Below are 14060 nucleotides of genomic sequence, written 5' to 3'. Positions count from 1 at the left end.
CATGCCTCTGCCATGTGCTTCTGGCCCAAGAAGGTCTAAGAGAAAAGGTGAAAAAAAACAAAGGGATGAAATACAATTATCATTATAATCTGAAACAAAGAGGTAGGTGGTACAATGGATGAAGCACTAGATCTGAAGTCAAGAAGATCTGAGTTTGATTCCTTATACTTCAGATACTTACTAAATAGTAGTATGACCTTTAGCAAGTCACTTATCCTCACCTATAAAAGGGGATTATGAAAACACCTACTTTACAGGTTTGCTGTAAGCATCAAATGAGATAATATATGAAAGTACTTTTACAAATCTCAAAACACCATATAAATGCTAGCTCTTATTATTATTAATTAGGAGTCCATTCTTTTCAGAGGATGTATGGAAGGAGAAGGTAGAAGAGGAAGCAAGAGCCCTGGTCACGGGAACCATTCATGAATTATATCTTCTCCACAAGGTTTCGGACCCTAGAAAGGGAGGTATCCCATTCAATGTTTATTATAAGGAGGGTATTACTAACAGGAATCATGTGAAAAGGGAAGTTTCTAGGAGGGTATTCCAGACTATAGGAGGATCCATCAAGAAAAAAGCAAGACCTAAAGAAACAAGTGTTTCTAGACAACCACAACTGTGAGACATTCGTGTCTCAGGAAGATTATTGTGCCAGTTTCTGGGAAGATGAGTCTTTGAAGGAAGAAACTATGAATAAGGCACCAATTACTGACTGTTGTAACAGTCCAGCTAAAGGGTGATAAGGGCCTAAAATAAGGGTGGTGGCAATGTGACTAGAGAAAAGGGGACTGATTCAAGGTAACAAAAGATGTGTCAAAATAACAAGGTTTGTCAACTGATTAGATAATGAGGGGAGAGGAACAAAGATGAATCTAAACTCCCTCTATGGCTAAAAACTGAACTAGGTCAATAAGTAGGCAGTACCTTTAAGAGAAAGAAAGGGGGGGTTAGCAGATCATCAGAAAGCATCTCTATAGTAAAGACTGAGTTATAAAGTTAAAATACCCAATAACCTTACAGACAAAAATCAGAATCTTTAAGGCATTTGAAACTAATTTTTATAAATAAAAGACAGCTGATCCACAAAAATCAATGGAGAGCAGTTGCATGTTAACATTGAAAAAGCAGTATATAAAAGTTGAAAGACTATTTTCTTAAACTCAGAAGACCTGGGTTTCAATTCACATTCTACTGTGTGATCTCTATACGTCATTTCCTCTCTCCTGTCCACAGATTCATATGCTGCATATGAAACTTATGCCAGAAAATTTTAGTAAGGAAGAGATGGGCAGATGTAAGATGTACAGTGTGTCCCAAGCAAAGAAATAAAGTAAATTTCCCTATCTGGGCACCTTTTTCTTTTTTCGAAACCCATCCAACCCTAAATCTCTATCCTGCAAGGGCTACAGTGTTAGCAGATAAAGGTTACTACCCAGGGTATTTGCATTTTAATGTGGTACCCTAAAAGAATAAAAGCCTTCCAAACCTAAGGAATGAAAGGGAAGGACTTAGACCTCAAGAGACTAAAGATAGTCATTCCTTTCAGTAAATTTATCAGTTCCAACTACAAATTAACTGTAGACAATCTCAGTCTCACTGGAAGTGAACTAGTATTCACTACAACTTTTACCCAGTTTAGTGGAGGTGATGGGATATAGGGATAAGTACAAGTGATTAAGTCAGAAGCACCAGATCTGCCAGAGATCATTTGTGTATAACCTATAAATAAATTTCAGTTTCTCATGTATAAAATGAAATCAGATAATAGAGTGAAACATTATTAACTGGATTAGCATCTGGTCCCCTCTTCCCCCAACCCTAGCCCATACATACAGAAGGCAGCAGCTTTGCCCCCCCACCCCCACACCCCACCCCCTAGCTTATTTCCAGGACATAGTTAAAGACAAGATGGAGAAATATGGGGATTAGAAAAGCTAGTGGGAAGAGGAAACAATCAGGCACCTTCAAAAATCTAAGTCTCATTTGAGCTGCTAAGGAAATACACCTTTGCTAGGAGCTGAGGAGAAAGGGAGACAGGAAGTCTCATCTAACTCGGAAAATTTTCTAAAAGTAGTTCCCATATCACCTAAGAACAGGTAGCGCTTTTCTCTTCCCTACTCCAACATTTTCTCTAGATGTTTCCTATGCCTGCAATGTTCTCCTTCCTCACCTATACGTCCTGGCTTCCCCTTCATTTTACAAATGAGACCCTGAAGTTTAAAGAGGATACATAAAATAGTCTCTGTTACAGTTGGCATTAAAACAGGGTCTTCTGACTTAGGCACATTGCTCTTTATCACACTTTATACCCTCACACTAGGAGACTTCAACATCTATGTATACTCCCTCAAACACCCTAGTATACTTATGCAGCTTACTCATTTTCCATGAGCTACTCATTCTAATAACTCAGCCAAACACAAAGATGGTCATAACCTTGAATTTGCCATCACTCACAAATGCACTGTTTCCATGATCACTGGAATGTTGTGTCTAACAGTTCTGTGTTGTTAGTACTACTTTATTTTCTATATATATTGCCCTTCTTTGGACTTTGATTAAAACCCTTTAATATGTTTTTTTTTAATAATCTGATCCATGTACCTTCTTCTACTTGCTTTTACCAATCATATCTCAAATAATCTTCCAAGGTTTCAACATCAGTCAATTTGACAGTACCCAAATCTGGAAATAAAATCTCTAATGAAATAATTTTACCATTCCCTTAACAGTATTTCTTATACAATGAATCTCTAGGATTTACAACACAACCAAACATAAAAGCATGATGATAATTGCATCTTGTATTTAAAAGTAAACTTAACACTAATCAAATATTATTAATTTGGTTAAATGCATTTCAAAATTGCCTTCATACAAAAAACCATCTACAAGAGACTTTTAAAATCATAATGTTAATAAGTTATAATGGTATCAGTGCTACACTACCTTTTAACAAAGATTTAATTAGCAAAAAGATATCACATATAGGTCAAATGAAGTCACCTAAGATAAATAAGATATTACTATTTTAAATTCAGAGTTAACTCAAAATATGCTGGGCCATGACTTATAAGTCATTGTAGTTAAAATATTTCACTCTACACGCAAGTCTGGAAGGATCTTAAATTCTTTTCTTATATAGAGGAGAATACTGCAAAAAGATTTTTTATATAAAACTCACAGCAAAAAACATTATTATCCGTTGTTTTTCCAAATGAATAATTTTAAACAATTTATATCATTCCTTTAGCAAATTAAAGTGATAAATATTATTGTAACCAATAACACATTAGAATTCCATTTTTTTTAAATTTGCCTTTTAAACACTAGGTCTTTTACCAAATTCATGTCAATCCAAATTATTAGATAAATGTAAGTATGATAAATTAGATAAATGTAACTTAAAACAACTCTGAGGACCTCAGAGACATTGGCTAGGCAAAGATGTCACCACCAACCCCAATTATTAGAAGGACTGTGGAAAATAAGCACATCAAATAAATTATTTATTGGTGGACTGTGACCAGCTCTTCCAGAAAGCAATGTGAAAATGCGTTCCAAGTTACTAAACTATACACACCCTTTGAATCAGAGATATTACTACTAGATGTCTACCCCAAAGAAATCAAAAGGGGTTTAAAAAATGCTTATAGCAACACTTTCTGTAGTGGCAAAAAACTTAACACTAAGAGGGTATCTATAAATTTGGAAGTAGCTAGACAAATTATATTGGGCAGCTAGATGGCACAATAGAGAAAATGCCTCCTGGTGTCAGAAAGACATGAGTTTAAATCCAGATTCAGGGACTTTCTAGCTGTGTAACCTTAGACAAGTCCCTTAACCATGTTTGCCTCAGTTTCCTCATCTATAAAATGAGTTGGAAAAGGAAGTGGCAAATAACTCCAGTATCTCTGCTAAGAAAACCCCAAATGGGGTCACAAAGAGTAAGACGCAACTGAAATGACTGAACAACAACAAAACAAATTATGGTATAAGGATGTAATGGAAATAGTTTGGGGTGCAGTCCTTTTTCTATTCTACTTTGAACATGAAAATGCTCATTTTATTTGGTGTTTAAATTCAGAATTTTGAAAAATAAATATCTTAAAATAAAATAAAAACATCAGGTAAAAAGCTGACAGTTGATTTAAGTGAAGAAAAAAATTAACAGAGAAAAATGACTTACTATAAGGTGCATATATATATATAAAATATATATATATATATATATTCATAGCTGGTATTATATTAGCTGCTACCCATTAAGACAGAAATTCATCCAGAAGACAAACTCATTCATTGTGATACATCCTACCGATTTAATCTACCAAGTTTATGAAGGGCAAAGAAATGCAATGTTTGAATAAGCAAAAGCAGCAGCAAGTTGAGAGTGGAATATAATGGACCATATTTAGGGTTTAATGTGAAAGTACATGCCATTTGACGTTAGAAAGACTATGAAAGTTGATAGCCTACATCAAACACAATCTAATTTCAAGTCCATAGTTTTTGAGGTCTTCTTTTCTTTGGGGGGGTCCTATAATTTTAAAAAATGTACTCTCTTGGGCTTGAAATTTTATTTATAATGCTGTAAAGAAATTCAACTCAATGATTAAGTATCTGATTCAAAAGATTAATACCCTTTCCATTATACTTGCTGTTACTCAGGCATAGAAGGTATGGTGTGAACTTTAAAAACTACTCCACCCTACTTAGACCATACTTTAGGGGAAGATAAAGTTGTAATCTCCTGATTGAACAATGAAGGTACTTAGTTTTCACCTTATAGTGAAGATAGAACTTTAAGCTAAGTCTATTTTTAGATCTAATACAAAAAGGTGTTAAATAACTATAAAGGTTAAATTAATCACAAAAAGGTCAAGTAACTCACAAAAGGTGAACTTAACAAAGAAGTGTTAAGTAACTCTAAAGATATAATCAAATCAAAGAAGGTGAGAACTAAAAGTATGGGCAGTCCTGGAGAAAAAGTCTTTAAGGTGACTGGTAGATGTGAAAATTTAGAGGAGGAGGCACAAGAATGAAAGGTCTATATATTTCGTATTTTTTGTCCCTCAGGACACACACACACACACACACACACACACACACACACTCTCTCTCTCTCTCTCTCTCTCTCTCTCTCTCTCTCTCTCTCTCTCTCTCTCTCTCTCTCTCTCTCTCTCTCTCTCCCTCTCTCCCTCTCTCCCTCTCTCCCTCTCTCCCTCTCTCCCTCTCCTTCCCTGATTGGCGGTGGAGAGTTAGCTGAGAGCTGCGTGCTGAGCCTTTCAGCATCTTAACATGGCTACAAGCGATTGTCTGGTTCGGTGGTGAGTTTCTGGCTGAATTTTCCTCCTTTACTTTCCAACTTTTTCCTCTCAGAAGCCTCTAATCTTCTTCAGAGACCTAGAGGCAGGGAGTTTTAAACTCGCCCTGGCATAGGCCAAGTAGAAAAATCCTATATCCTCTTTCCTTCTCCTTAAATTCCTTCCCTCTATATTAATTAAATTACCATAAATTTCCAGACTGACTTGGGAATTTTATTTGGTGACCATTTAAATCTAGATTTAAAGTCACAACCCTAAAATTATCTGACAATGGGGTATTAAAAGTAAAATAAAAATTAAGCAAAGAAATCAAGAAAAAACCTATATTAAATTTTTTTTAAATCCACAAGTCTGTTTTTATTGTTGTTCAGTCATTTCTGCTACATCTGACTGTTCATGGCCCCATTTGGATGAAGATAGTAGATTGGTTTGTCATTTCCTTCTCTAGCTCATTTTTTCAGATAAGGAAACCGAGGCAAAAAGGGTTAAGTGACCTGTCCAGGGTCTCACAACTATTAAGTATCTAAGGCAAAAATCTGAACTTAGATTTCTCCTGACTACAGGCCTGGCACTCTATCCACTATGCCACCTAGTTGGCTTCTACAAATCTGAGGAGACAAGAAATGATAAAATTCTAAATTCAAATTCTATTAATATAAAAAAACAAAACAATAATTTGACAGGATGAGGCTTTCAAAAGTTAGGTTCATAAATAGTATTCCACAAACAAAAAATACACCAAATAGCCATAAGTGCATACAGTTGTACCAAAGATAATTCACAAAACTTACAAAGAATTTTCACATTTAAAGAGACCTGAGCAGGCAGCCCAGTATAATACGGTTAATAGGTAGTCATCCACCCTCTGCTTGGAGACCAGTGAAGGGAAAGCCACCCCTTTCTGAGGGAATCTAACTTTGAGGAAGTCTGTCCTGTCCTCTAGTCTAACTTTGCCTCCAATTAGCTTCTACCACTGCTTCTTGTTCTTCTGTCTGGACTAAACAACACAAGTCTAACTAACACCTTTTACGCCTGACATCCTTCAAGTCAGTAAAAAGATTCACAGTGAATGAAGGCTCAGACTGCAAAGACATTCTCCAGATTATGTTCTTAAACTGAAAACCGGGACACCCAGAACTGAACAAGATACTCCAGATGTGGTTTGACCAGAGAAAGGGATGGCGAAACTATCATGCATGTCTCATCCCTGGAAGAAGCCTCCCTTTTCTTAAAGAAGCCCAGGATATTGCACTGATAACTCCATAAGAAGCCTTTGGTCCACAGAGTCCCAGATCACTTTTACACAAATTGCAATCTGAACATGTTCTCTGCCCCTTCTTTCTCCTTCCATCCCATGACTCTCACACAGAGAGCTGCCATTCTGACCTTGTAAAATTGACTTTTTGAAACCAAGAGTAAAATTCTGCATTTTCCCTGCTCCCTTCAACTTTTGGATTTAGCCCAGTGCTCAGGCTGCTCAAGATGTTTGAGGAAGCTGACTATCAGCCAGGGTGTTAACTGATCCCTCCCAGCTATGTGTCATCTGCAAATCTCTTATACATGCCATCTACACCTTTGTCCAAGTCACTGATAAAAATATTATTAAACAGGAGATGTCCAAATAGTATTCTCTGATACTATGCTTGGAGTGACATCAAATTATTAACAACTACTCTAAAGCCGGCCATGCAACAAGTTCTCAAAGAGCTGTACCATCATTACTTAAACGAATACCTTCTCCTTAACACTAACACAAAGCAAAATGGAATTCTAGTAAATGGCACAATATTTTCTTTAAAAAAGGAAGATTTCTATTTATGACATTAAACTACAAGTCTATACTCTGTTCTATAAATTGTGCGAGGTATTGGGAATACAATGAAAAGGATTAAGATAATTCTTACTTGCACAGGCCTGACCATGCCACCCTGACCTACTCATTAAACTCAAGTGGTTACCTCCAGGATCAAGTCTAGAAAAAGCTTCTGATTTAGCTTCTAAAGCCTGTCATAACCTGGCCCTTTCCAACCTTTCCTGTCTTCTCACACTTAACCCACTCTACAGCTGAGCCACTCTGGCCTTCTTGCTGTTCCTTTCCCCCAGTGCTCCATCTCCTGACTTTGTCCCTTTTCACTGGCTTTGGGAAGGCTCCTTTCTCCCCTCATTCTTCCCAACATCCTTTAAGACAAAGCTCCAACTCTACTCTGTGTACAAGGCTTTCCGAGGCCCCTCACTGCTCTCCTTCCCACTAACACGCACACCATCAATGTGTCTATGGAGGTAGGGACTGGAAGGCAGTCTCCTCCATCAGAATGGTTCATGTAGATTGATATCAGTAGGGCTAAAGTCTTTCTTTATATCTCTAGAGTATAGCACAATACACAATAAACACTGAATAAATGCATATTAACTGACAGTCAAAATAAATACAAAGTGGCTACATCCAAGATGGGTCTGGAGGCAGGGGACAAGCATTTGAACTGTCATATGTGAGGATCAGAAAAAAGGTCAGTTTGGAAAAGCAGTGAATGGAGAAATGATATCCAAAGAGCCTGGAAATATAGTTTTCAGGACAGAATGTTGAGCTTTAAAAGCACAACAGAACAGCAAATATATTATTTCAGAGGTAACAGAAAGCCAACGGAGTTGGCTGAATTGGAGAGACACAGGGTCATATCTATGAGAGGACACTCCAGAGTGGACTTCTTCACGAAGATATCAATGAAAAAGCTGTTGCAATAATTTAGGCAAGAGGTAATCAAAGCCTCTCCTAAAGTAGTAGCTAGATGAGGGAAGAGAAGTGGGCAGGTGTGAGAGATCATGAAGGAGGAAATGGCAAATGATTAACTATGGCAGTGAGTGGAGAGTTGAGCATAATGCTATGGCTATAAACCTGGGAGGTTGAAAGGATGGTGATGCCTTCTACGGAAATAGGGAATTTGGAAGAGGGGAAAGACAGGTTCATGTTTAGGCTTGTGGTTTTTAAGGTGTCTCTAGACAGCAGCTAGTTTTAGATATTTTAAGAAGGAAGCTAGAAAGTACAATGGATAGGCTTGGAGTCAAAAATACCCAAGTTCAAATCCAGCCTCAGGCACTTTCCTCAACTGTAAAATGGGGAAAATAACCGTTCTTGTGAGGATCAAGAGATCATATTTGTAAAGGGCAGAGCACAGTGCCTATATAATAGGTATTTAATAAATGTTTATTCTCATACACTTCCCCTCTAGGACATTTAGCTTGAAATGTCCTAAATACTGACTCTGACGTCATCTACATGCAGATGATAGTTACTCCCATGGTTGCTGTAGAGGTTACCAAAAGGAAGAAGAAAGAAGAGACCAAGTCCTAGGATTTGGCTTAGAACAGAAACCTAGGAAAGACTTGGTTTAAAGAGGGTAATGTGGATAAGTCAGCAAAGAAGACTGAGAAAGTGGTCAGAAATCCAGGAATAAAAGCATCAAAACTGTCATCCTTTTATCTACATCCTAAGATCATTTGAGTTTTCCTTTTAACAATAACAATTTGGATACTTCCTCCAGTTTGGTAGAAAAATGGCATGACATAAATATAGAAATCTGTATATTGTCACACTTTAGAAAAATCAACCTATAGAGTATCTGTTTTACTTTCTTAAGAGAGAAAAGGTTTTGGGAAATGGATGTGGTGTGAAAAATAACCTGAAAAACTGAACAACACTCTGGGTAAAGATTTTATAATAATGATAATAAAAGTTTTGATAAAAACAAGTTTTGACACCAAGTTAAAATCTAGACTACTTGGAGATTATTAAGGACAGCTAATAAGTTTGTTAAGTTAAGTCAATAAGATTCTTACCACCATAAAAGCGAATCATACAGCTGAGGTCAGGGTTTGTTGCCTCCTCTTGTATACGAACAGGATCCTCAAAGCCCAAGCTACTTAAGTATTCATACACCATCTGAAGAGGTCTTTCAGTAGGATCCAGCCTCCTGAGAATAAAAACCAAAAGAAAAAATAGCATTTGGTAAAGAAATAAAGTCTAGTCTCTTAATTCACAAAGTCCACTATCCAATACATTTTTAATTTTTCACTTTTAATTAAAATACAACTTTTCTAGTCAATTAGGATGTAACTAGTCTCAACATAAAAGCTAGGGAATTATGAAATACAAAATAAGAGACTTGGACATAGTCCTCTTATTATATTTTACCTCTGATAATATTTGTTAGTAGATGTGCCTAGCTCCTGTTAAATGGACCAAAAGAAAGGAAGTATGGAATTGTGGATAGAGAATTGTCCTTAAAGAATCAAAAACCCAGAGTTCAATCTCCACCTCTAACAAACAATATTGAAGACATTGGGCAAGTCACTTTATCTCTCAGTGTCTCTGGCAACTCTCTAAGACTCTATATTGCAGAGCAGATGTCAATCTACATTGGGAAAGGAATTTTTCACCAAAGATGACCTTTGTTAATGAAATCTTAGAGGAAAAAAAAATTCCTGTCTTATCACAGTGTCTTGCACATAGTAAGTGCTTAATAAATGTTTTCTAACGGAATGGCAAGAGTATAGAGATGTTCAGCTTTTCTCAGAGAAAGTTAAAGTGAGACACCCCTAGAGCTAGTGTCAAATATCTGAATGGCTAGCATTATGACAGAATAAACAGATTGTAAAGCTCCAGAAGATAGAAGACTAACAGGTAGAAGTAACAGAGGGTTACATTTTGGGGTCAATATAAGAAATTGTCTAATTAGAATTGAGTGAGATGGAATTAAGTGTATTATTCTCAGAATGGCATTCAGCTTGCAAACTCATATTCTCAGGACAGAGGTGACCTGTTGGTACTCCAGTTGAAAGGGAGATGTGGAGGGGTAATTTGTTACCCTTTGTTGACTATTTATCTGGAGGATTTTGGGGCAAGCCTGGGAAAGTACAGAGACCTCTGATTCAAGGGTAATAAACAATTTGGTTACTTTTTTTTAATCTTGTGAGTGTTGGAAGATATAATTCTCTTTTGTATATTATGGTATCTCATTTCACTATACTCTGAACCTAGCCTATGTAATTAGCATGTAAGTCTTGGGGGAGGGAAGAGTCTTACATTGGGATTCTATAAGAGGTCTGTTCTTGCACTCAGGCATTTGCATTTGCCATTAGGGCATCTTCCTTCTTTCACGAAAGGAATAAAACTGCTGCTTCTTCACTTTTGCTTTCTGGTTTATTTTCTTAAGTGGGAAATTTCAGGCCATTTTTTTTTTATCCCGCTCAGTTGGGGGCTTGTCCCGGGATGTAGCATCCCAAGCATATTCACATCTATGAAATATAAATGACTGTATGGTTACTGTGTCTCCAAGCATAAGGTTATACCAATGAGGCTTGTGAATGTAACCTTGAACTGGCCATGCGGCCTTTGGCTAAGACAAACTCATTAGCATGCTCAGAGTCAATTCCCCGGGAAAACGTGGTTTGCAATCTACACGCCCAAAGGTGTTCCCTCTACCTTGCCACCCAATCTTGATTGTCTATACTTTGTGATGTGGTCACTACGTGCTTGGGAGTACAGCCCAAGCAGGACAGGAATAAATTCGGAAGCACTCCCATGAACTTCCTCTTGGCCTTTCTCCCTTCCAATGGAGCTCCACTGGGCTCCTCAATGACTATGTCTCTCTCTCCTCTTGACCTTCTCCTTCCCCGAGGCTGTAACCATCTCAGCCTGCATTCCCTATCTTAATCTCCTCATCCACCTCGTGTTCCTTTGTACTCATACTTTCCTACCAAAGGGAGTATCATAGGGATTGCCTGCCCTATCCTACCACTGACTTGTCCGTGTCTTTCATTTCCACCCTGGTTCTCGGTTCCTACCTCTCCTCGGGTCCCATCACAAAGGTGAGCCCCTTCCCTTGTGGGACCCTGCTGGTCAGGGAAGTCCATTAAGGAAAACCCCACACGGGATTCTGGAAAAGTACCAGGCTCTCAGTTTCTTCCTTCAGTAGGTATAGCAGCATGTCATGATTCTGGCTACCTCCCAAGGGGAAGGAGTCTGTGAGTCTTTGTTTGTCAGCTTCCATGCCCAGAAGGACTAAGAAAGCAAGTTGTAAAGAGCAGTGAAGATTTGAAACCCAAAAGGCTACAAAGATTATGTATGTATGCCCAGGGGTCCAAGAGGTTTAAGTAAGCCCTGGCTCTGAAGTGTTTCCTTGGATGGGAGTGTGTGATAGAACAAGGGGCCTGGCCAGAAAGAGGCAAGGTGGGAGCTGTGTATGTATAAGAGATCCAGGGGAGTAGGGACAGCAGGAGGGGGTCCTTGATCAAATGACCCTAAAGCATCCCAAGTCTATTGAGGATTTGCAAAGTTGAAACTCTGGCTGGATCATGGGAGCTCTTGGACTAAGAAGTCCAAAAGTACACAAAATCAGGTTTAATTTTTTTCTGGTTTACAAGGGCTCTCAGACGGAGTCAGTTTGGGTTGGGTGGTAAACCATGTCTCCCAGTTTTCTGAATATTTGGACTGATGAGTCCAAAGTTCTAGACACCTTGATTCTAAAGACAGATAAACATTGAACATCAGGAATAGGCCAAGAGTTTTCAATTTTAATTTCAAAGAATGTCAGCAAAAAGGAGAGAGGAAATTTATCATTATCACAGGTACTGAAAAATAGCCCAATTGAAATAAAATTAGGAGATTAGGAAAAGAGAATAATAATAAAAGTGAGAAAGGGAAAAACTGGTAAATTAAGGGAAGAATTAGTCCTGGTCAAAACAAACTGACCTCTGGAATGCCTGCTCCACAGATAAACTTCTTTCTCTTCTCACTCCTATCTTATGGCCCAAGACCTAGTTCCCTCTTGATTACATGAATTCTACTGACCACGCTGCTTTCTCTGACGTCCCTTGTACTGTCCACTGTCATCATCACCCAATAAATAACCTTTCCTCACCTACTTAGAGGTTAATTTTTTCCATTTGATGACCAATCCAGATACTTCACAACCAAACAGAAAATCTATTTATAAAGCCCCTTCCTACCTTTCAAGTCTTCTCTCCATACCAGCCTACGTACAGCTGCAACACCTTTGGCATATGTAAGGAATGTTCTTTCTCCTAGCCACTGGATAACTTTTTAGTTTTCTGACTTCCTTCAAGATAGCTCCCAGCACCATTTACTATGAATGTGTGCTTGGTGTAGCACCTAGCTGTTGTTAGGTCTTTCACCCACAATAAGCTGTCAGTTCTGTTAGGAAAGGCTTTTACTTGTATCTGCAATATCTCCTGCAATGCCTAGCACATAGTATGTATTTAATGAATGCTTACTGACCAATGGACTGATTTAAGGATAGGCATACCCCTGGTTCCCTAAATTACAGAAATGCCATCCACACCATGAGACCCTTGTTTTGCATATTTCTGTAGCAACTCAAAATTTTCCTCTGTGAAAAACACAGAGAATTCAAATTAATCAAATATGCAACATGTCAAGAACTGCAAAAACAAGCACATCAAAGACTAATTGCACTTTACTCATTAAACTCTTCTCCTTAAGTGCTGTAGAGAGGAGGAAGGAAAAAGCTGTAATCTGCTTACAGCTCAATTTTGTGTTTCAAAGTTCCAAAGACTTAACAGGCTGACAATTAGCTATGTTAAATCTTTCAGAAGTCAAAGTAATAAGGTGTAAACCAAGAGGGGGACTGAAATTGTTGAGAGAGAGTTTAAATGCAAATATAAACAACTACTCCAAAGAGATATTAAGGGCTCTTCTTTAAGTGTTTCTGGAGTTTCTCTAAATACTTTAAAAAATTACAACAGTCCTCATAAAAGCTAAATGCATCCATATATGCCCATTACGCCACAAAATAGCCAACAAATACATTCATGTTTATCCATAAAACTCAGGGCTTTTTGCCAAGACAATGTCATTCTAGTACTACAGATATCCTATGCTTGTATCTGCAATTTAGACTCACCAAAGATAGATAAAAGTTAAATTTTATTTAAAATATTTCACAAATGTGAATTCTAGTCAGTAATATGAAACAAGTTCAGTCTACTAAAATGAAGTCACAGAAAAGGATACATTAATTTACTTAAATCAGTAGCTGATCTGGAATTAGATTTAGTGGGCATTCTCAGTATTGTATTCCGATAAAAAGTTCAGTGCTCCAATGTTCTTAAGAATAAGGAAATGTTCAAAATCATTCATTTAACTTAGGGGTAACTAGGTAGCACTGCAGATAGAGATCCAGGCCTGGAGTCAGGAGGACCTCAGTTCAGATCTGCCCTCAGCCACTTTTTAGCTGTATGATCCTGGGCAAGTCACTTAGCTCTAAGTGATCAGCCCTTGCCACTCTTCTGTCTTAGAATTAATTCTAAGACAGAAGATAAGGGTTTATTGTAATAATAATCTTATTTATTTATCTTAAATTTTGAAGTAATTTATTTGGAAGATGTTCTTACAGATCTAACTTATTCACACCCTCAAATCCCACAACAGAAATGGATTGCTTCCATTTTAATTTTTTAAAAGCAGAGTACGAAAGATATTCAATGATTTGCCAAAAAAAAATCAAGAAAATCAGGGAGAGAATAAAAATGCAGGACCCAAAATCCTAGGAAAGATTTTAATTACACACACACACACACACACACACACACACACACACACCCTAAGCTTTCTTCTCCCCAAAACTATCTCACCCCACAAGACAAGTAATATGTCATCTTCATCTTATTATGAAAGAGAACATACCATTT

At 37.5% G+C, this 14060-nt stretch overlaps 1 protein-coding gene across 4 annotated transcripts in view; it reads right to left on the bottom strand.

Moving 5' to 3' along the window:
* PHLPP2 (PH domain and leucine rich repeat protein phosphatase 2) overlaps positions 1–14060 on the bottom strand; it is a 113717-nt gene that overhangs the window by 72909 nt on the left and 26748 nt on the right. For 3 of the 4 annotated variants that reach the window (XR_008917827.1, XM_056824361.1, XM_056824363.1), the window contains exon 3: positions 9168–9301. Coding sequence is in view for 3 of the 4 variants with exons in the window: in XM_056824361.1 (XP_056680339.1) it covers positions 9168–9301 (134 nt within the window). In the remaining variant the exon portion in view is untranslated. Of the gene's footprint in view, positions 1–9167; positions 9302–9522; positions 10796–14060 lie in introns of those variants that run through there. The other variant, XM_056824375.1, reaches the window with a different exon arrangement.

This window comes from Monodelphis domestica, chromosome 1, assembly GCF_027887165.1.
Source record: "Monodelphis domestica isolate mMonDom1 chromosome 1, mMonDom1.pri, whole genome shotgun sequence".
NCBI lineage: Eukaryota > Metazoa > Chordata > Mammalia > Didelphimorphia > Didelphidae > Monodelphis > Monodelphis domestica.
This window is presented reverse-complemented; position numbering and strand designations above follow the sequence as displayed.